We start from the raw sequence: 20,567 nt of genomic DNA on the forward strand, positions 1-20,567 counted from the left end.
AGGCTTGCACCGGAACTCGAAAGCCCAAATGGGGTGATCAATGCAGTCTTTGGCATGTCTTGGGCTTGTCTTCTGCGCACACGGGCACCAGTTGATAACCGGTCCACCTTGGAGAAGACGGTGATGCCCGACAGCCGTACAGAGAACTCCTGAATGTGGGCGATGGTGTAGCAGTTGTTCAGGTGTGACGTTGTTCAAACAGCCAAAGTCAGCATTTGGATGCCGTGACCAATCGGCCTTGGGTACCACGTGGAGCGGGGAAGGCCCACAGGCTGTTGGACTGACTCATGAGCCCCAGACGCTCCATGGTGGCAAATTCCTCTTAAACTGTGGCCAGTTTAACTGTCTCAAGGCACTGCGCCGTTGGGGTCACCAGTGTAGTGCAACAAGGAAAGATGGTGGAGCCGTGGGCGTGTTCAAACTTTATTCCTCAAACGCAACACAAAACTGACAATGAACCTCTGTGGACCACAATGCCCGGACCTAAAACCTTTGATTTCTTAATGTCGCAAATTATTGAAAAAGAAATACACATACACAAAAATATAGATAAAAATAAAATACAATAAAAAATACTACTTTAAGTACAAGTAAATCAAAGCTACCCATTTACTGTTACATGAATGTAATTAAACAATTTCAACATTCTACCTTATTTTCGGTTAATAATCCCGATATTAAAATGGGAAATCGACTTTTTGTTGGAAACTTATTAGCATCACGTAGCACGACTAGCTAATGTGACGTACTAGCTAAAAGTAGCGCTAACTGTCACCGTTTATAGTTAACAAGTCGTAGGCATAAAGCTGAAGTCAAGACGGGAACTGACCTCTTCTTGCTGTTTTTCAAGCTTATGGCACCGCCTTCTGGTAAGCAAGAGCTCCCCTCAATGTGTCCGGAGTTCAAAGTGTGAGGTCTGTTCAGTTTCTACAACTGAAAAAAGTTTACAATTCGTTTTCTCATTAGTGGAACATTTTAATTCAGCTACTTCTGATTGTATGAGTAGCTTTAGTTAATATCAACTTACACTGATATTCATTCGCTAACTACACCTGTTTGTTTACAAAGCCGACATTTGTAAAGGCTTATTTGACTAAAAAGTCATGTTATTATTATGTTTGCATCGTGCCTGTTGCAAAGTTCAGCCTGCCGTTGTTTTGGTCTAATGCTATATAAGCTAGTGCAATGTAAGCTAATGTACGCCACTTCGCAAATTCAAGTACTTGTTCCTCCTCCGTTGTGACGTATTAAGCAATTATATATTTTCACAATTTCGAGTTATATTGTAGTACAAAACAACAAGTACGAAATAGACAGGACTCTGTGAGGACGAGGGTTTAAATACCAATATGAGACCATTGTAGCTATGGATGTCTCTGTGGCGCAATCGGTTAGCGCGTTCGGCTGTTAACCGAAAGGTTGGTGGTTCGAGCCCACCCAGGGACGTTCCTAATTTTTCAATTCTCGTGACGATTTTTTTCCTGGGTATACAATAATATATTTTATATATGTCCCACTACTGTCTCATATATTTTATCATCCATGTCAATAGTCATGTAAAGTTGTTGAACCACTTTTTTTCCATGGAGTATGTATTACTTAGCACGCTGATATTGATGATCCTATCCATCTTAGTCACTCCCAAAGAGAACCTTAGCATCTTTATCTCTGTGACTTCCAGCTCTGCCTCCTGACTTTTCGTCATTGTAACTGTTTCCAGTCCATACAGTATTGCTGGTCTCACCACTGTCTTGTACACCTTTCCTTTCATTCTGGCTGATCGCCTTCTATCGCATAGTATCCCTGACACTTTTCTCCAGCCATTCCAACCTGATTGAACCAGTCTCATCACGTCTTTTCCAGACTCTCCACTGCTTACGACTGTTGACCTAAAGTACCTGAAATCCTCCCAACTTCTTGATCTCCACGCCCTGTAGCCTCACTGTTCCACACAAGTTCCTCTCTTTCACATACATATACCCTGTCGTGCTGTAACTAACTTTTATTCCTCTCCTTTCCGGCGTACACCTCCACCTCTCTAGATTTTCCTCAACCTGCTCTTTGCTCTCACCACAGATCACAATCCCATCTGCAAACATCATGGTCCATGGAGATTCCTGTCTATCCTCATCTGTCAGCCTGTCCATCACCACTGCAAACAAGAAGGGGCTCATGAGAGAGGAGGATACAGAGAATAGGGTTAGATGGAGAAGGTTGATTTGCTGGGGCGACCCCTGAAGGGAAAAGCCAAAAAGAGAAGAAGCAGAACCTCGAGCAGACCGGTATGTTATCTTTTTTAAATATCTGTGTATCACAATATTATCAATATAATTGAAAATGATCAACTACGAAATTAAGTAATTGGCTTCTTGTATCGGTTTAATTAATTAATTAATTCTAATAACCTCATCCTGTTGTTATATGACAGCTTGATCGCTAGAGGGCACTGTTGTCTAATTGAAGTTGAATCCTGATTCCCAACCCAGAGACTTCCCACCTGTTGTCTGAGGCAGGGGTCCCCAACCCCCGGTCTCCTGACCGGTAACAGTGCTGGTCCATGGATCACTTGGTCAACGGTCCGTAAAGAAAATCTTTCTTGGTACAAATTCTAATTTTTTCATTAGACCTTCCGGATCTCATTTTGAAAAACGACTGTTTCTGCCTTCGCCTTACTGCTGCACTTAATATTGAAATTGCCTAATATAAAGTGGAATTGTTGTAATCAGATTAAATACTGAGAACTGATAAAAGTATTTATTATTTAAACCCATATGCCTCGAACCAGTCCGTGGAAACATTGCCATGCATAAACCTGGTCCATGGTACAAAAAAGGTTGGGGACCGCTGGTGGAAGGTGCTTTCAAGCCATTCCCCATCATTAACTGTATAGGGAACATCAAACTTAGAAGAAACAGTGATGTACAATAAAGTCATTTCTGCATTATACTTAAAGTCTTCTTGTATAAATGTATTTGGTCATGACAAACTGTACGTTTTCACAGATGGTTGAAAAGCATGGTTAATTTAGACCTCTGTTTGCTTTGGAATCCTATAATCTCAATATGTGATATTAAACTAAACGAGAAAAGTGAATGAAATTACTCACAGAAGCAGATTCTGCAGATTAATATTATTTTTACCCAGTCTATTTCACTTTCTAAATTTGTTTCTTGGCCTTTGTATTTATTTTACACTGCTTAACTCAGTAATTAAAACAGTGACGCCCCCCATGTGTATTTTACAAACATGATTGATTTCAAGAACATCCGAAAACTCATGTACACGTATAAATGAAAGCACTGTTGCTCTGACAGAAATATTTCCTCCATACATCAATTTTCACACACAAATTTCTAATTTTATATAGTATTTGTACACTTTCCCCTCATTGAACCTCCTAACCGCCAGCAAAATGGAAGCACGTTAGTGACTGACAGCTTCCTTCTTGCCCTTTTTCAGACGTATACAGGTTCTGACATATCAAAGAATACCTGATAAACTTGTTGCCCTTCCTCATCACACACCTGAGTTTGTGCACTTTTTATTCTAAACTGAATTCAGTAAGTGACAGTCTTTTTTTTTGTGGATTTTCATGCAAATGAATTATAAGTAACTTATCACTTGAAGCCAGTGGTTTGTGGCTGTAAACACCTAGCATGTGACACAAATTTATTTGTGGTTTCTTCGCCTTCAGGACAGAAATGAAGCCACTAAACTGACCTTAACTTTATGAATATTAACTTCTAGTCCACACTGATAAAGTAGTAGTTTAGAGAATCTGTCTTACTTTCTGAGACCTTTGTAAAGTTGTTTTGCAGTGAAAAAATGTGTTATTACACAATCATCAACTCCACCAGCATCATGACGTCTCTGTTGCCTCTGTATAAACTTGTTTGATATTTTTTTTGGATACTCGTTGCCTGATTGACACATTTTTGGTCTCCTTAAACAGAAGATGCATTTGCGAAGATGCGATTGGTCAAACCATTACCCTTGAGGTGGGAGCAGGCTACACTGGGACATATGTCAAAACTCAAATTCAAGACAAGTACGGCAATTTTACTCATGAGAAAGGAGATGGAAAACTGTAATTGTAAATTTAAATGTAAATTAGACTTGTCTTTTTAGACCTGGCTCTTTCACTTACACATGTTTAGCATAAGATGTTCTTAAACAGCATGATTTTGGAATCACTGCATGATCTCACATCGTCTTGTAAAGTTTTATTCTCAATATTTTTAAATACAAGTCTGTATTGAATTTTTTACATTCTGGCAAAACTCTGACAGGACTACATTCCTGATTTAAGTATCTCATTTTGTCTTTGTATGTGTTTGCAAGGCATTCCCTCCTACGAACAGTGTCTCATTTTTGGCAAGAAGCAGCTGGAGGATGAGCAGACCCTGTCAGACTACAACATTTGGAAGTGTGGGTAAAGCTTCCCCACACACGGCAACAATCACAGATTGAGTTTAATTATTTTTTTTTGTTGCAACCTTCCCATCATTGTTTTACTTTCCACAGAGTCCCCCCCGCCATCTGGTCCTGCCACTGAAAGGAGGCATTCTCGAACCTTCCCTGAGAGAACTGACCCAGAAGTACAACTGTGACAAGATGGTATGCCACAAGTACGAGCGTCAGAGCTCTCGAGTCTTCTCATACAGCCAGTTGGACTAGGAAGCCCTTGCTACAGATAGTAAAAATGTATTATCATGATTATTAGTAGTATTAGTAGCAGTAGAGTAGTATAGTAGTAAAACCACTACAGCAGTAGAGTAGTATAGTAGTAAAACCACTACTATAAGAATAAGAACAGGAATAAGATCAGATCAAGATCAAGATCAAGATCAAGATCAAGATCAAGAATAAGAATAAGAATAAGAATAAGAATTATTTTGGCCAAGTATGTTCACATGTACAAGATATTTCTACAGTTACACCTTGTACTGGCATGGAAGTAAATAAAGACTGGATGAAGAACATCATACGCAGTACAGAATAAAAAAAAAACTGTCTAGTTTAGTGATTAAGTAGTATTCCATATGAGTGAAATGGTAACAACAGCAATAATAATAGTAATAATAAATTGTTGGACTTTATAAATTAAATTGGCCAAAATAAAAGTAGGTATTTTAATAAAAAATGACAACAAGCATATCAAACATGTGGTTTTGTAAGAGAAGTGCAGGACTTTAGTCCGTGACAATCCCAACGATTGCAGCTTGTCCAATCCTCAGTGTTTCACTCTCTTGAGGATCAAGGTAGGATTCAACTTAGATCCACAGTTTTACGCAGAACAGAAAATTTGTTTTAACTCTGTGATCAAGGACCCAACTATAAAACCTCTGAAGAAACAATTTAACACAAAAAATAAACTACTGTCATTTTTGCCTGTTTGAACGATTGATGTGACTGGATTGGCTTCAAGAGTCTCAGAAATATAAAGCACAGTGTGTGTTGAAGGGAATTGGGAATAATGACTTAAGGCATATTCTATATGTTAACTTTTCTCAAATGAGTCAATGGCATTGTGGAAAGGACAGGAAGCAGAGCTGGAGGTTACAGAGATGAAGATGTTGAGCTTCTCTTTAGGAGTGACTAGGATTGTCAGGATCAGGAATGAGTCCTTCAGAGGGACAGCGCATGCTGGATGTTTTGGAGATGAAGCCAGTGGAGAAAAGCCAGACTGAGATGGCTTGGCATGTACAGAGGAGGGATGGTGAATATATTGGTAGACGGGTTTTTGGGGTTGAAACTGCCAGGGATGAGGACTAGAGAAAGACCAAAGAGCAGATTTATGGATGTAGTGAAAGAGGACATGTAGTTACTACGAGAGAGGCAGATACAGACAATAGGGTTGGGTGGAGGGAGTTGATTCACTGTGGCGACCACTGAAGGGAGCATCTGATTGAGGCAAATCTATGTGGATTTAAAGGTGCAAAACAAAGAATATGTACCCTGCAATTAAAAAAAAAAACAGGTCGACATTTGTTTTGTTCACCAGTGGGTCCTGACGCTACAGAGGGGTCAGAGGTCATCGGCGTCGCCCCCACTTGCGCTCCAACTCACCGGCGGACACCGCCCACGGCCGTCGCCAGGGGGCGCCGGTGAGGCGGTGGCGCAGACTGTTGAATGTGAGCTGGTGGCTGGATGAATGGAGCGACAGGTTGAGAGAGAGAGAGAGAGAAAGAGAAAGAGAGAGGGGGAGCAGGACCAGCTGCTGTGTCACTTGTGCAAAATGCGCACGGAGAGAAGCGGCTTTGGCGCGCGTAGCTCCGGTGTGTCCGGTGGGCTCCGGTGAGCAGCAGCGGGACGCCGCTGCAGCAGCGAACCCCCTCCCCCTCTCCTCCTCACCCCCAACCACCTCCTCCCCCTCCTCTTCATTCCACCAGCAACCCCTCCACCCCCCACTCCGGGGAGAATAAAGCAGGAATAAAGCATCTGTACGCCACAGACTTACAAGAAACTGAAGCACCGGAAGCACGGCAGAGTAACCGGAGGCTGTGACAGCGACATGGGGTGAGTGAGAGGGGGGGCCCCCGGTGGGGGTCGCGGGGGGAAGGGGGGGCCCGTCTGGGTAACAAACGTTGTAATTTTGTGTCACAAATCCGAATGTGCTTGTCAGATTTCATCGGATGCACTGTTTTTAACTTTACCCCCTTTTTTGTTTATTTATTTATTTTTTTGCAGAAAAGAAACCTCGCGCATCCTGTAAGATGTTTCCTCACCACAGAGAAAGGTACGATTCAACGTTTTATTTTTTTATTCTATTTTTTTGTCATTGCAACTGTTTCCCATTTGACATTTGACTGTGGGATCATGGGATGCCAATTACATTGAATTAAATATTTAAAAAAAACAACAATTTGATATCAAAATGAGAGATGCAATTAAAGTTGGATTAAAGTGGCGCCGTGGCACAGCTGGATAAATATTACCCTCTCTTCTCCAGCCAAATACAGATTAAGTTGCCGTCATACCATCCGATCATGTTCGAGGAATCGGTGGGTTTTGGATTATTGGTTCCATCATTCCAGCCAATAATATCAATTGAGGGTTTTCCTCACTGACTTCTAACTGAAAGGTAATGAAGTCAAACTGTGTTGGCGCTTGTAGTGAAAATGATCACAAATTCATAGTAAATGGCCAACGACCTTTCTATCTAATGATTGACAGCTGTGTATAAAAGATTAAGAAAAAAATCAGAAAGACGAGTTTGCGGGGGGGGGGGGGGGGGGGGGCAAAAACACACTGAGGATTTTAATTCCTAAGGTGCAACCTGGACCTCCATCCAATCACTGCGGCTTTGTCTCCACTCAAAGACCCCCTCTTTAAGCCTCGTACCCCCACATCCCCCTCCCTGTCCCATCTGCTGAGGATGAAGGTCGACCAGCAGAAATCCTAGCGGAGATCCTGATAGTGAATCTCCGGCAGGTCCAATGTCACTTAGCACTCGGGTGATGCCATCAAATGCCAGGTTTTTCCAGATGCCACTCCCCCCCCCCGGGCAAGGTGGAAGCCCAGCGATAGAGTCGTAACCTCAGTAATTGAGCTTCCCCAGCGCTGGCCTTCAGGATAGTCTCTCAACTGCTGACATGACCTCCTAAAAACACCACGCAAAGTCATAAGCGTGGAGCTTTAAGACAACGAAGCAGCGTTGTGCGCAAAGCAGAGACAAAAAGATCTTACAAAGTCAAAAGTTTGCATCATAAACAGGAGGCATTAAATTTGGAAAGACAGAGGGCAAAATGTGATAACAGATGCAACTGCATTGTATCATGGGAATTGTAGGATCCTTTTTTTTTTTTTGGATGACCCAAATTAGGGAGTGAGTCCTGGAACATGTTGACCTGTGCTGCAGCGCCCTGGAGGCTTTGGGTTTCAGCAAATGTCAGCATTTTGTTGTCAGATGTAAATTGGAATAATATACAGACTCATGTTTTCTGCTGATTTGCCAATAATTAATTTCCAACTGAAATCATGGGGGAAATTCCATGTGTACATTTCTGATTATCAATTAGCATATGTGGAATCAGGTACAAACAATCAATACGTCAGCTGGGAATACCTGAGGTTACCTGAGAATGTTGAAAGACATTGCACTGGGTAGATTTGGGCTATTTTAAGCGACTTAATTATTTAAATTCTACATTAGAATGCCCAAACAGTTGCTGTGTAAATAAAACAGGATTTAAATAAAATAGGATTAAATGCCACACACCAGCCACACTTCATTTAGTAGAGTGTTTGAGAAAAAGGGGGCTTATATGTATATTTATTTGTTTCGGCGTCACCTGACCACACGTTCCACCTCATGGCCTCCATGTTGTTCTACATAGATATAAGTATTCTCCAGCGAGCATATCAATCTCAATAGCATCTTCATCCTGGCGTCTGATCCCTGTCGACCCCAAATCACATCTGGCCAGTCCTGGAAGCAATAAGCGGCGGATCCACTGTCAACACGGAGGATTACCGACAGATGAGACGAGCGTTATAACACGGGGTTATTATCAGAACAGAAAGAAACGCGGCCGTTGAAATGCCACCGCCGATATCAACGTCTTCCGACGGCGGCCCTTGAAACGCAGCCGGTGTGAAATTCTGTGATGGAGACACACACAGGCCATTACCGTTTTTTTTGTGTGTCACTAATGGGGTCGGCTATAATTGTACTGTGACTGTCTGTAAAAATACAGTTCTGTTAGTAACCGCCAGGTTCATTTACAATACAGCACAGAAAAGTCATTTTTTTTCCTCCTGTTTCTTTAGTTACCATTTTATGTTGACACAATGGGCAGCAGAGAGAAGACACACAGAAACCTGGTCTCTCCATACTGTGTCTTATCATGGGGCTGCAGCGTTATTGGTGATTTTAAATGCCAACGATGATAGTAATCCTGACAGTCGCTCCAAAATTACATTACAATTACAATTCTAGCACGTCGGGGGCTCCTGCTGCAGCAACTCCTGTCTGCACCTCCTGTCTCCAGATCTCTCACTGAGGTTATGCCACCACTCCCGCCTTCCAGAAGCTAATCTTCTTATCAATTGTTCAATCTTGGTGTGGTTTTCAGCCCCGGTGGCTCGATAGATCTTACTGCTCCCCTTTTGGTTCAGTGATCTATGACTGGATCCATCCCAGCAACTTTCTGGATTCCTTTAGGTTGTTACAAACCTGGAAACAGCAGTTTCAGGCCCACACCTGCTTACTTATATTCAACATGCAGGGGGCTGAAACCCATTACCTGAATGCTATTTTGTATGTTCCCTCCTAAAACAAGAGCCCGTGTGCTTTTTATTTCTTTGTAATATACTTTTTAGATCAAATCTAAATCTATTTTTTTCCAAATTGGCAAATGTATGTATTTTTACCATTTCAGACAGTTTTCTTTGTTTGATGACAATAATAATCAGCAGTATTATTTATATTAATAATTGTCATATAATAATAAAAGTTGTAGTTCAAGATTCAAAGCATTTATTGTCACATTTACAGTGTAGAAACATGTTTAGCCTGTACAGTGATATTCCTGCTTTGCTGTCTGCAGTGCATTTGGCTATGTGCTGATAGGAAGCGTGTAAACACTATTATAAATATGATTATAGATATGGATCTGAATATCTGAAACAGTGCAATACCACAGTGGCAGTGCAATAAGACATTCGAGTGCAGTTTGGAATGCAACTCACAATGTGCAGGTCCAAGGATTAGTGCAATTTAAGTGGGCAGTAGACTTTACATGTGCAAGTTGTCATTAGGATTATTTCATATTACAATGTAATATAATACATTTTTTAAATAATAAAAAAACACACAATAATTATGTATAATATTAATTAGTAATAGATAATGATAATAATAACATGATTACATTATTGTTTAAAACTACCATCACCCCCACCACTAACAACAATAATAATATTATTAATAATAATTATAATAATGATAAGTCATAAATCCTAGTTCATTTTTTAGGGAGGAGAGATTCATTTTTATAGAAGTAAACAATTTTCCCCCTTTCTGTTCATATAATTTATGAATTAGATGATTTGATAGTGTAATACCTTTTCCTTTTTACGTAGTCATGTTGTCATATTCTTACATCCTGATAGTTTGAGGCCACACAGTAAATGTGGTGGATTGTATGGCGCACACTTGTACTGACAAGTACATTTAAACATCTATACATATACTTACATGAACGTGCCCATCGTGCACTAACCCGCCCCCCCAACCTGTGAGGATTTGTAAATAGGGCTTTTTATTAGCTGCTACAGTGACTAAACCTTTTTTTCCAACCCTATCGACTTTGTTTCAATTTATCCACCTTGTATCCTGGATACACATCTTCTGATAGCGGCAAGAGCTGGGCGGAGGGTGGGATTTGGGTGGGGGGGTTGAGCGGTTAGGGAAAAAAAAAGGTTCAGAGGGTTTCAGTCAACATCTCGGCTCAGGGAGAGGCGTGAGGACAAAGCAGAGGTCATAGCAGCCGCAAATAGGTTTTTTTTTCTTACAATTTGCTCTTTAACCCTGATGGTCTCAGTGAAAGCATCAATGTTAAGTACCTTCATCTTCATAGGGACATTTCACAACAACCTTTGAGAAAATCCAGAGGAAGTCTAGTATTTGTTTCTTTTTACCAGACAATCCACTTATAAAGTAAAAAGAAAATACATACATTTTCTAAAATAGAATTCAAAATATGCCAGTCAAACTGACTATTTTGCTGATCCCTGAGGTAAAATACTCTGTGGATTTTCTTATGAAGAAAAAGTTTACTTCTAGCTTTCATCGTGAATATTTAATGTTCTATTTCATCAACCTCATTGTCCTCCTCTTCCTCTTCCTCCTCTAGGGAACAACCGATCTTCAGCACCCGGGCCCATGTTTTCCAGATCGATCCCGCCACCAAGAGAAACTGGATCCCTGCCAGCAAGCATGCCGTCAGCGTGTCCTTCTTTTACGACGTCAATCGCAACGTCTACCGCATCATCAGCGTGGGCGGGACCAAGGTGAGGGTTAAAAAAAAAAGCCTGCAAAAAAGAACGGAGACAACGAACAGTTTTTTGTTAAAAGTTTTATTGTAAATTTTCTACTGATATGTGTGGGGTTTTTTTTTTTTTTTAAAAAAAACATTTCCTTAAAAAAGGTTCAGTCAGTGTCACATTGATTTTCCACCTCTCCCTCTGTGTCCATACGGTTGAGACGTATACAAACGACAGAACCATTGGCTGGTCTGTGGATTTAGATTAGGAGGAAGAGGCCACAACAAGCACCGGAGGGGGTTGGGGGGTCTATTTGATCTCTTCTTAGCACCTCTGGCCTGACCCACATTTCCTCATCCCAGAAGGCAGCGTGTGGTGGCAGTTGCTGGTTGTCAGCAGCCCAATCCTGCCGGGGCTTCTGTCTCGCTCCGGCATAATCTTCGCTGCCGCCGCTGCTGCCTCTGGCAGCGGCCAACGTTTCATGTCCAACATGTCAGTGCCGAAATGCAGGGTTCATGTAATCATTTGTTGGAGGGGGAAATCAGCGGGAGAAAGCTCCTTCCTAAGCCGCCTCTGCCCTGCAATTCTGAGATTTTAACCCGGTTCCATTATTGCAGCGGCGGTGACGTAAAAAGTTTTATTAATAGGTCAGCTTTCATATCTTTTACCCGCACGTCGGAAAAAGAGGTGTGTGTGCAGCCACATTTTTCAGGCCGGGGCGGTAAACCCCCCCCAGGGCTTGCAGCAGAATGGTAGCTGAGATGAATTCTGGGCGAACAGTTGGCTTTTTGAACTCAGCTGATAAAAGTTGCTATAAATGGCAGTGAAAAAAAATGAACAATGAACAAAATACAGTGATCGCATTAAAAGACACCGAATTGAATTAGAAGTAATAATAAAGTAAGTAATAATAAATTATTATTTATTGAATACAGATTGCAGTTTGACAAACAATGAATCCGCAAATATGGTGGCTTTATTTGTAATTAATTCTTAAAATCTTTTACTCACTATATAATAAGCTATTCAACCTCTCTTGGATCAGTTGGAAAATGAATTGCCCCTGCTTCGTTTGTGACACCCTTTAACCGCACCACTTTAAAAAAAATAAATGTGCAGGTACTAGTTACATAATTTCAAGTAAATCAGCGGTGTTACTACATACAATTACATTTACTGTTACGAATCGGTAATACCAATCTGATTAATTTATGTATCCCTGCAGGCGATTATCAACTGCATTGTCTCACCCAGCATGACATTCACCAAGACATCCCAGAAGTTTGGCCAGTGGGCCGACAGCCGGGCCAACACCGTCTATGGCCTGGGCTTCGCTACGGAGCAGCAGCTGCATCAGGTGACGTCAGTGAGACTTCGGGAACGAAGGCCGTCGAGCGACCCGTCATTAACGCTTAGTTTTTGGTAACAGTTCTCCGAGAAGTTTAAAGAGGTGAAAGATGCTGCGCGACTGGCGAGGGAGAAATCGCAGGACAAAGAGCTGGCCAACACGGCACTCACCATCGCCGCCCCTCAGGTGAGCTCAGGGAAACACAGAAACGTGGGAATATTCGGCTTGTCTGACCTTGGCCTGAGTCAAGGTCAGGGTTCACCTCTGATCGATAGGCTCACTGAAGGAGAATGAAGAGAAATCTGGTGAGAGGAAAGGCAAAGGCACAAGGAGGATGAACTGGGTCACTTGTCTCAGAGGGAGGCAAAAGTAGAGAAAATCTAGGACGGTGGTAAAATTATCGTGCGATGCCCAGTAGTGCAGAGTGACTGCGCTCCACCACCACCCAGAAGCCTCTGACTCAGAGCCATAATGATGGAATCGCAGTCCGCTCAGGGATTTCTGATCAATAGAGAATAATTAGCCGTCGCTTCTGTCTGCTCAGTCGTGGCGAACATGACTTTTCAATTCAATTTCGATCCTGCATCCCGAACATTTTTTTCTCTGAAAACAAAACTAAAGGCACTAAAAGTCAAAGTAGCAATGAAGACCCCCTCTGCCCAGGAAAATACAAAAAATCAGTAAAAGAATGATTATGCATGTTTTTTTTCGCGCGTTACACACTGAATCTGCAGAGGTTTTGTCCCGATGTTACAAATATTTTTTTCCTGCTGTATGAGTGACAGTGGAAATACACTGCAGCAGCAAGGATGAGCGGACAAAATCTCTCCTGAATGAAGTTGATGTTTTATATACAAAACTAATATTGTCGCATTTCTATGCCTATCAAATAATATACTTAAATTCATGGAATATACATATGCTTATATATAGTTGTCCAAATTCTTATATCCCTTATTGTCTTATAAAGTTTAAACATATCACAAGTAAAATCAAAGTTACGTGAGTATGTTGTTGCGGGTACTTTGTACTGTAGATTTCCCCAAAGTGCACACATTTCATATAACCCAAAAAAAAACAAAGTTTGTTTAATGACTCCATTTATTTCCCTGCGGGATGACGGGTCTTCTCGTCCCTTTTTCCCCTCCTGATGGGCTTCCTCTGTAGTTTTCACAGGTGAGTCACTCGCTGCCGTCTCATCGCCTGCATAGCTTATTAGCCTGACAGAAAGACGAGCTGTTTTTTAGAAGTTGTTTAAAATATAAGAAATATATGCAACAGCATCTGCATTCTGGATATGCATCCTCTCGGGGCAGTGAGTCCTTCTAGCGCGTTTGTACTCACGCCAGCTGAGGGATGGATATCCGGGAACCGGGCTATAGCTTTGGCTGCAGAAACAGACAAATAACAAGAGCATGTTTCAACAAGTGACCTCCAATTTTCATGAGATTTGTGTGCATTACCGGGGGAGGCCATTTACTCATGCGTTCCGCAGGACCTCTCGGACGACCTCCAGTCTCCGCCGGTGATGTGCGTGAACGGGCCGGAGGACAAACTGTTCCGCAGCCAGAGTGCGGACATCACCCTGTCGTCTGAGAAGGAGCGCATCAAGAAGATGCTCTCCGAAGGGTGACTAGAATTTCTGCGTTCTTTACTGTTGAGATCGAGTTGCTGGTTTGAATCCAGTCATTGGCTTGTTTTTTTTTTTTTTTTTTTCTAAACTCATCATTTCCTTGAGTCGTAAACTTAAAATATAATCATAAAATACTAGTGTTTAGTCCGTAACATGAGATTTTAAATCAGGAATGTCAAGATGGAACTGTCTCCATGACGACAGAGCAAGCATGATGCTTCTAAATGTCAAAGCCTTTTTTGCTAATGGTAAATAGTCTCGTTATAAAGAGCGTATCACTAGGCAGCATTCACACACACTAATGGTGACAGAGGTGCTATTCAAGGCCCCAGCCTTATAGGATGGGGTTCAGCATCTCGCCCAAGGAACCCCTCGACATGCAGACAGGAGCAAGAAAGTGAACCAACAACCTCCCCACTCCACCACTGTGAGCTGCAGCAGCTCGGGTTAATGCTAAAGGTCAAAGTTTGTGAGGCCGCGCTTTCAAGGCTCCACACTTCACCTATAAAAGATTAGTATCTAAATAGTTGTAGTTCTGGACCAAGTGGCCAGTCAGCTTAACCTAGCATCACGACATTTAGCATGCTAGCTCGCAATCAGAAGCTATTGAGTCCCGTATTCAAAGTTCACTAGTGCACACCTCATGCGTCTGCGCTTCACCTGCAGCTTAGCATTGTACTTTTTGCAGAAAGAGGTCCATCTAATTTCAAAGAAACAAGTTTTGTACTTCATTAAGTCTCTTGTTTGAGTGTCTTAAATCTCAGCCGATCGAGGCATCAGCGGTTTGTAGAGCTCCCTAACGTTGTTTCAGAGCATGCTGCAGGCCATGCTCAGGTGGGCCATCCATTACTTTCCATTTAATTTACCTTGCTATTCACGCCGTTTGAATTTCAGCGGACATCTTTCCGTTCATCGGGCGTTCAAAAACACAGAGGTGATTAGTTTAGGCGTCGACATATAAATAGCACCAAATAAATCTCCTTTACCCCAATGCTTCAAGGCCTCCCCGCCCCCATTCCAATGAAAACACCTTCTACCTGGTTAACATCTTGGTCTGTGGAGACAAGCAGTGAAACTGATGTACAGTCACATTAGTGCAGTCAACTTGTCATTGCCATTTTAGTCGAAATTGGGCTCGATGAGTGAAGTGACAGCATGTGGTCCATGGCGAGAATAAATTCAAGCCACACAACAGCGCTTAGATTTGGATCCAATTTGATGTCCAATTCATTCTTAAACAGTCAGGGTTTTATAACCCTTCTCTGAAATTTTCTCTGAAACCAAGATACGCTAGAAGTCCATTGACTCCCAAAGTAGCTTTAAGATCCCATATTTCCATTTTACATGAAGACAATGGTCAGGAACACACTCATGTGTGTTCATGTGTTTCATCAAGGTCCATCTGCGAAATGAATCTGGAGGCAGAGCTCTTCACTCTGCAGGACAGCAACACCAAGCTGGTGGCGGCTTTGCACGAGGCCAACACCAACGTGGAGCAGTGGAAGAAGCAGCTGGCGGCGTATCAGGAGGAGACCGAGAGGCTCAGAGAACAGGTGAACCTTTTTTCGCAGTTGCTCCAAGCTTCTGTTTGAGATGTGTCTGTACTCAGAAGCCTCAACATGTCAGCATTTTTAAATGAATTCATTGGATTAGTATTATCTTAAATTGCAAATTTAGTGATAGCTCCCCCCGGTGACCTGCCCGGAGTGTTTGCCCCATCCTGCCTCGGCAGCCGGCTGGGACGGACCGCAGCCCCGATCAGGATAAGAGGTTTACAGAATGGATGGGTGGATTAGCCTTCATATGAAGAGCGTCGTCGGGAAAGCTGACCTCAATCGTTCACGTTACGTGTAGTAAACATCTCCATCGGCCGATTGGTTCAAATCGAGGTTTTTCAGGTTCCCTGCGGGTGAAAGCAGCATTTCGCTTTCGAGCGCTTTAAGAATTCTTTGAAAGGATCCAAAGTTTTAATGGGGGTTGGTCATTGCTGTTTCACCTCCTCAACTTTCAACTCAAATTGCTCTCACAGTTGTATGTTCAAATCCCAGAATCTTTCCCTCCTGTGCACGGGGCCCCTCCGTCTCTCACAGGGTGTTGGTGGTGGTGGGAATTGTGGGGCAGGGGGGACCAGGTGGCTGAAAATGGTTCACGTCTCTGGGGTGGTGTGAGAGAAAGACGGGTTTATAGGACAGCGATATCCTACTTTATTTCTGTGCCCCAGTTAGGAAGGAAAGAAAAAAAAAAAAAAAGACAAATCACCGGAGGGAGCTGGCATCCGCTCGCTCTTCGTTTTCAGACTTTTCCGCCGCCCCTTTCAACCACACGTGGATTTTGCAAAAAAAAAAAAAAAAAAAGTAAAAACAAATGTCTTATTTCTGCGCGGGGTTATTTTTAGACTATTTTTTTTCTCCTGTGGCGCCCAGGTGCGACAACAGGGACTTGTTCTCCCTGCCTGTTCCAGCATCAACTTACAAGCGCTCAAAGTGACGTTTTACTGTTAATACATCATCAGCGAGCAGATGTTCATTGCTCGATATAAAACGGTGGCACCGGCTTCATTTCGATTTGGTTCCAGCTTCCACAGACGGGTCACAGATCCCCTGGAGAGCAAAGCAGTTACTATTTACTGTCCTTACTGTCATATTAACAAGCATCTCCAACCCCCTCCCATGATGCCGAGTCCCCGCTGTGAGAACTTGTGTCTATGAAGTAATAATGTGTGATTAATCTATTATTATTCATAAAAAAATGCCCTCTCTACTTCCTCAATCACCATCTCTCCTCTTCCTCTCCCTCCTTTCCGGAGCTCTATTGATCGTTTTAGCGCTCGGCGTTATTGGTTGCCACTTTATTCAAACCGCTTCCAAACGCCAACTGGTCAGAAATATTGAGTCACAGTGTGAAGAGTTGAAAAGGTGACTCATTTCGGAAACTCGTAAATCCATTAAACCAGCCAGGCGCTTTCAGTCAAAACGCGGCCTTCTTTGTCCCCCAACCGAGTTGACGCGTTCCCTCGCCACCGGCTTGCCGAATAACCCCAAACCTTTTCCGTCACAGATATGGGGGGATGATGCTAGAGTAGTTGGGAAAAGAAATTTAGATGTGGTTATACAAACAAATACACACCAATATTTATTGGATTCAAATCCCAGACTCAAATGGCCATTAAATTGCAGAGACGGCTGTGACCCCGTCCTTCCCTGTCACTGTCTCCTCGGAATTGAATTAAGTTTAAATGAATGGATTTCCAACGCCGTTTGATGCTTTCATGCCCCCATCAAGGTGAATCTTAAATAATGCCCGTCAACGTTTGATACGTTGCAAAACACTTTGTGCTCTATACTTTGTTTTCAGGCCGAACTCGCAGTCCTTCCCATCGGGCGTGTTTGATACAGCTCCAGACTTGGATCGAACCGGCAAACATGCAGTCATATATGCTATCATATTAGCTCGCAAGCACCAACTATGGGGTTGTATGGGGAAGTGACAGAGAAGTGTGTTAGACTGGTGCAGGACATGTATGCAAGATGTGAGACAGTGGTGAGGTGGTGCTATAGGTGGGATTGAGAAGTTGAAGATGGAGGCGGGACTCCATCTGGGGTCAGCTTTGAGCCCCTTCTTGTTTCAGAATCAGAATTAGGAAAAAATTTTTACAAGGGGTATGAAAAGAGAATATCAGCCAGAATGAAAGGAACGGTGTAGAAGACAGTTGTGAGACCAGCGGTGCTGAATGGGTTGGAGACAGTAGCATTGAGGAAAAGTCAGCTTCTCTTTGGGAGTGACAAGGATGGATCGGATCAGAAATGAGTCTGTTAGAGGGACAGCACATGTTAGATGTTTTGGAGAGAAGGTCAGAAAAGCCAGACTGAGATGGTTTGGTCAAAGGAGGGATGGTGAATATATTGGTAGAAGGTTACTGGGGTTGGAACGGCCAGGCAGGGGGCATAGAGGAAGACCAAAGAGAAGATTTATGAATGGAGTAAAAGAGGACATGAAGTTAGTCGGTGTGAGAGAGGAGGATACAGAGAATAGCGTTGGCTGGAGCGGGTTGATTTGCCCCTAAAGGGAAAAGCTGACAGGGGAAAAAGATTAGCACGTTGGCATTTTCACTACTTTGAATTTGTAATGTTTGAGAACAAAAGAAGTGACGGACTGTAAATGTTGCCCGAAGGTTCAAGATGAATCTTGAAATAACAAAAAAAAATGGACTTAACCAAATGTGTATGTGTGTATGTTGTCAGGTGTCAGACCTGGAGGCCCACGGGGGCCAGGGCCCCAGTGACCTGCTGAAGGACGAGCTGACGCAGTCCCTGGAAGAGTTGGAGGCTCTGCTCAAGGCCAAAGATGAGGTGGGCGGTTAAAGATGCATCCCCCGATTGGTCGCGGCTACTGATGAATGACTGGGCAGTTATGAGATTTGTTAAAATTAGCTCTCTAAGCCGGACCGGTCCTCCTTTCCAGGAAATCCATATTTTACAAAGCAAGAAAGCGGAGTACCATGAGATGGAGCACGAGAGAGACGAGGCCATGCACAGATTACGCGTAGGAGTGATATTATACTAACACGATCAACTCGGTTTCTTCTGGCGAAAGCTGAATTTCTGACCTCGTATCCGCCCTGTCTTGGGTTTCCTCATCGCCGCAGGAGGTTGAGATGCGCAACGCCGAGTTGGAGCGCCGCGTCCAGAACACGGAGCAGAACCTGAGCAACTCCCTGGAGGAGCGCGACCGCATGGACGCCGAGATCCAGAGGGCCATCGAGATACTAGACATTAAAATCTTCGACCTCAACGACCTTCGCCAGAGCCTGGTGAAGCTCATCGACAAGTAAGAAATGTGGCACGACGGGAGGAAGACGGGAGCCGGACCATGTATGCGGACGTTGACCTCTGTGGCAGAACGTGCGCGCACTGCTTGTGCATTCTTAATAGAAAATGCTTAATGTTACTTTCAAGGGGAAACTTTCAATGCAATAAACCAACTTTAAGGTAAGTGCTTAACTGTGCTACATATTACATCATGAAGACTGGTGCTTGTAGGTTTGTTTTTCCGTAAGTGTCACTTTTGTAAAGAAAACGCAGAAATTGTGTCAATATGTAATAAGAGGCCTTGTTATTCTACCGAACAGAAGGTCGACTGGTTGACTTTAGAAGGGGACATGACAAAATGAGAATTACCAGTTCAGCGTCCTAAACACAACCGCGTGTTAATCCACGGTGGTGTGCGTGCGTGCGTGCGTGCGTGTGTGTGTGTGTGTGTGTGTGTGTTTTATAGCATGGGAAGAAGCAGCTGTGATTTTGTTTTTTATTCCCAACAAACCTTAGTGGAAAGATAACACTCCGACAGCAGTCAGATCAGCCTGTCAAGGCACAGATACACAACTTGAACTCACAACATTGTATGAATATTGACACCAAAGATCAGATGTTAGCTCAGTCGTTAATTAGGTCGACAATTTTGTCCATTACCCTGATTTAATGGCATAAGGGATCTCGAGTGTAACAATGATTCACAATAACTTGAACTGTAAGTACATTTTAATAGACGTGTGTTCAATAAGTACATTTAGATTCAACAGGCTTTTTCCAATAAATGTAATGCAGTAACGCTTGTTATGTAACTTTAAGAGGTTTAAGTCGCCACTTAGTCCACATCTAAATGATCTTGGGGCTGAGTAATTGTAATAACTAATAACTTACTTATTAACGCACCACATCTTAATGAACTTATTGCTCCGATTGCTGTGATGCATTCAAGGAAACTTAAGTGACATTTTTTGCCTTCTGACATTTTCTCTGCACATTACCTTTAGCGGTGCACAATAAGCCACAGGCCTTGAGGCGTCCGATGGTACGAATGACTTTCACAGAGGAAAAAAAAGTGACTGCAAAGTCTCTCCATCTCACAGACTGTATTATTGTGACATGCCATGTTTCTATTGTGTTTTCAAGCCTTAACTGTTTTATTTTGAGGGCGGTTGTTCTGCCACTGCTGTTTGGAAATAAAAATAAACATTGTCACTCTTGTCATCTTCAAAGCTTGTTTTTTAATTTTCAATTTTTTGTATGACCTTCTGTCAAGTGGCTGTTTTGATATGAAAGGAAACAGAGGTTTGGAATCGCCCTAAAATAATTACCATAAATGTGAAAGAAAGTTAACCAACATATCATTTGGCAGTTATCAATTTCTTGACTATGACCTTGTCAAATTTGCCATGAAAATTTAATTTGGCCAATTCTGATTAATAATAAAATCATCTGAAAAACAGCAATTAATGTGTTCACAAATTAGCGCATTGGAAATTTGCAACATGAGTGAAATTACAGATTGAAAAGACAAAGACCTGTAGAATTCTTGAGGAATAAAATTTTATTCCGATTTAATTAAAATGCTAAAATTCAGAGAATTTAAAAAAAGAGTCCCATGTTATTAGATGTTAATGTTAATTAAGGGGAAAAAGAAGAGTAAGTCAAGCACCTAATTAAAAAAAGAAGCCTACACTGCAGTTCTGGACTTGACCATTTGAAAATATTCTTTTACAAAGGTCAAACGGTGTCACTGTTTTTATTTCCCCCTGTCAAATCGACCCCAGCCGGG

At 42.4% G+C, this 20,567-nt stretch overlaps 2 protein-coding genes and 1 non-coding gene across 5 annotated transcripts; all 3 read left to right on the plus strand.

Moving 5' to 3' along the window:
• Nucleotides 1-783: 783 nt before the first annotated feature.
• Nucleotides 784-6,712, plus strand: LOC147219040 (uncharacterized). 3 transcript variants are annotated; one of them, XR_015108696.1, is made up of 8 exons: nt 784-869; nt 2,077-2,282; nt 2,429-2,576; nt 3,953-4,048; nt 4,342-4,432; nt 4,525-4,628; nt 6,005-6,519; nt 6,691-6,712. XR_015108696.1 is itself a non-coding variant. In XM_086172357.1 (6 exons), the coding sequence occupies exons 3-6, from the start codon at nt 2,558-2,560 to the stop codon at nt 4,553-4,555; spliced, it is 237 nt and encodes a 78-aa protein (XP_086028483.1). In that variant the 5' UTR covers nt 784-869; nt 2,077-2,282; nt 2,429-2,557; the 3' UTR covers nt 4,556-5,050. The 3 variants fall into 3 exon arrangements, 1 of the variants encoding a protein (XP_086028483.1); XR_015108697.1 differs by having other exon boundaries at nt 4,525-4,617; XM_086172357.1 differs by lacking the exons at nt 6,005-6,519; nt 6,691-6,712 and having other exon boundaries at nt 4,525-5,050.
• trnan-guu (transfer RNA asparagine (anticodon GUU)) lies at nt 1,373-1,446 on the plus strand. The gene has a single exon. It is a non-coding gene; the product is annotated as a tRNA-Asn (tRNA).
• Nucleotides 6,529-19,996, plus strand: LOC147219042 (homer protein homolog 3-like). The gene is made up of 9 exons (XM_086172356.1): nt 6,529-6,739; nt 10,860-11,016; nt 12,215-12,346; nt 12,419-12,523; nt 13,833-13,966; nt 15,367-15,523; nt 18,212-18,319; nt 18,432-18,512; nt 18,616-19,996. Exons 1-9 carry the CDS (start codon nt 6,717-6,719, stop codon nt 18,799-18,801), a joined length of 1,083 nt encoding a protein of 360 aa, XP_086028482.1. The 5' UTR covers nt 6,529-6,716; the 3' UTR covers nt 18,802-19,996.
• Nucleotides 19,997-20,567: the final 571 nt, after the last annotated feature.

This window comes from Fistularia commersonii, chromosome 25, assembly GCF_037954325.1.
Source record: "Fistularia commersonii isolate RoL2024-O1a breed Wild chromosome 25, RoL_Fcom_v1.0, whole genome shotgun sequence".
NCBI classification, from domain to species: Eukaryota; Metazoa; Chordata; class Actinopteri; order Syngnathiformes; family Fistulariidae; genus Fistularia; species Fistularia commersonii.

Excerpts from the sequence above, each read along its gene's own strand:
- LOC147219040 (XM_086172357.1), top strand. Across the intron at positions 4,049-4,341 it reads AAAACTCAAATTCAAGACAA|GCATTCCCTCCTACGAACAG; the intron begins GTACGGCAATTT and ends TGTGTTTGCAAG. Across the intron at positions 4,433-4,524 it reads TACAACATTTGGAAGTGTGG|AGTCCCCCCCGCCATCTGGT; the intron begins GTAAAGCTTCCC and ends TACTTTCCACAG.
- LOC147219042 (XM_086172356.1), top strand. The coding sequence starts at position 6,717 with ATGTTTCCTCACCACAGAGAAAG. Across the intron at positions 12,524-13,832 it reads TCACCATCGCCGCCCCTCAG|GACCTCTCGGACGACCTCCA; the intron begins GTGAGCTCAGGG and ends TGCGTTCCGCAG. Across the intron at positions 13,967-15,366 it reads AAGAAGATGCTCTCCGAAGG|GTCCATCTGCGAAATGAATC; the intron begins GTGACTAGAATT and ends TGTTTCATCAAG.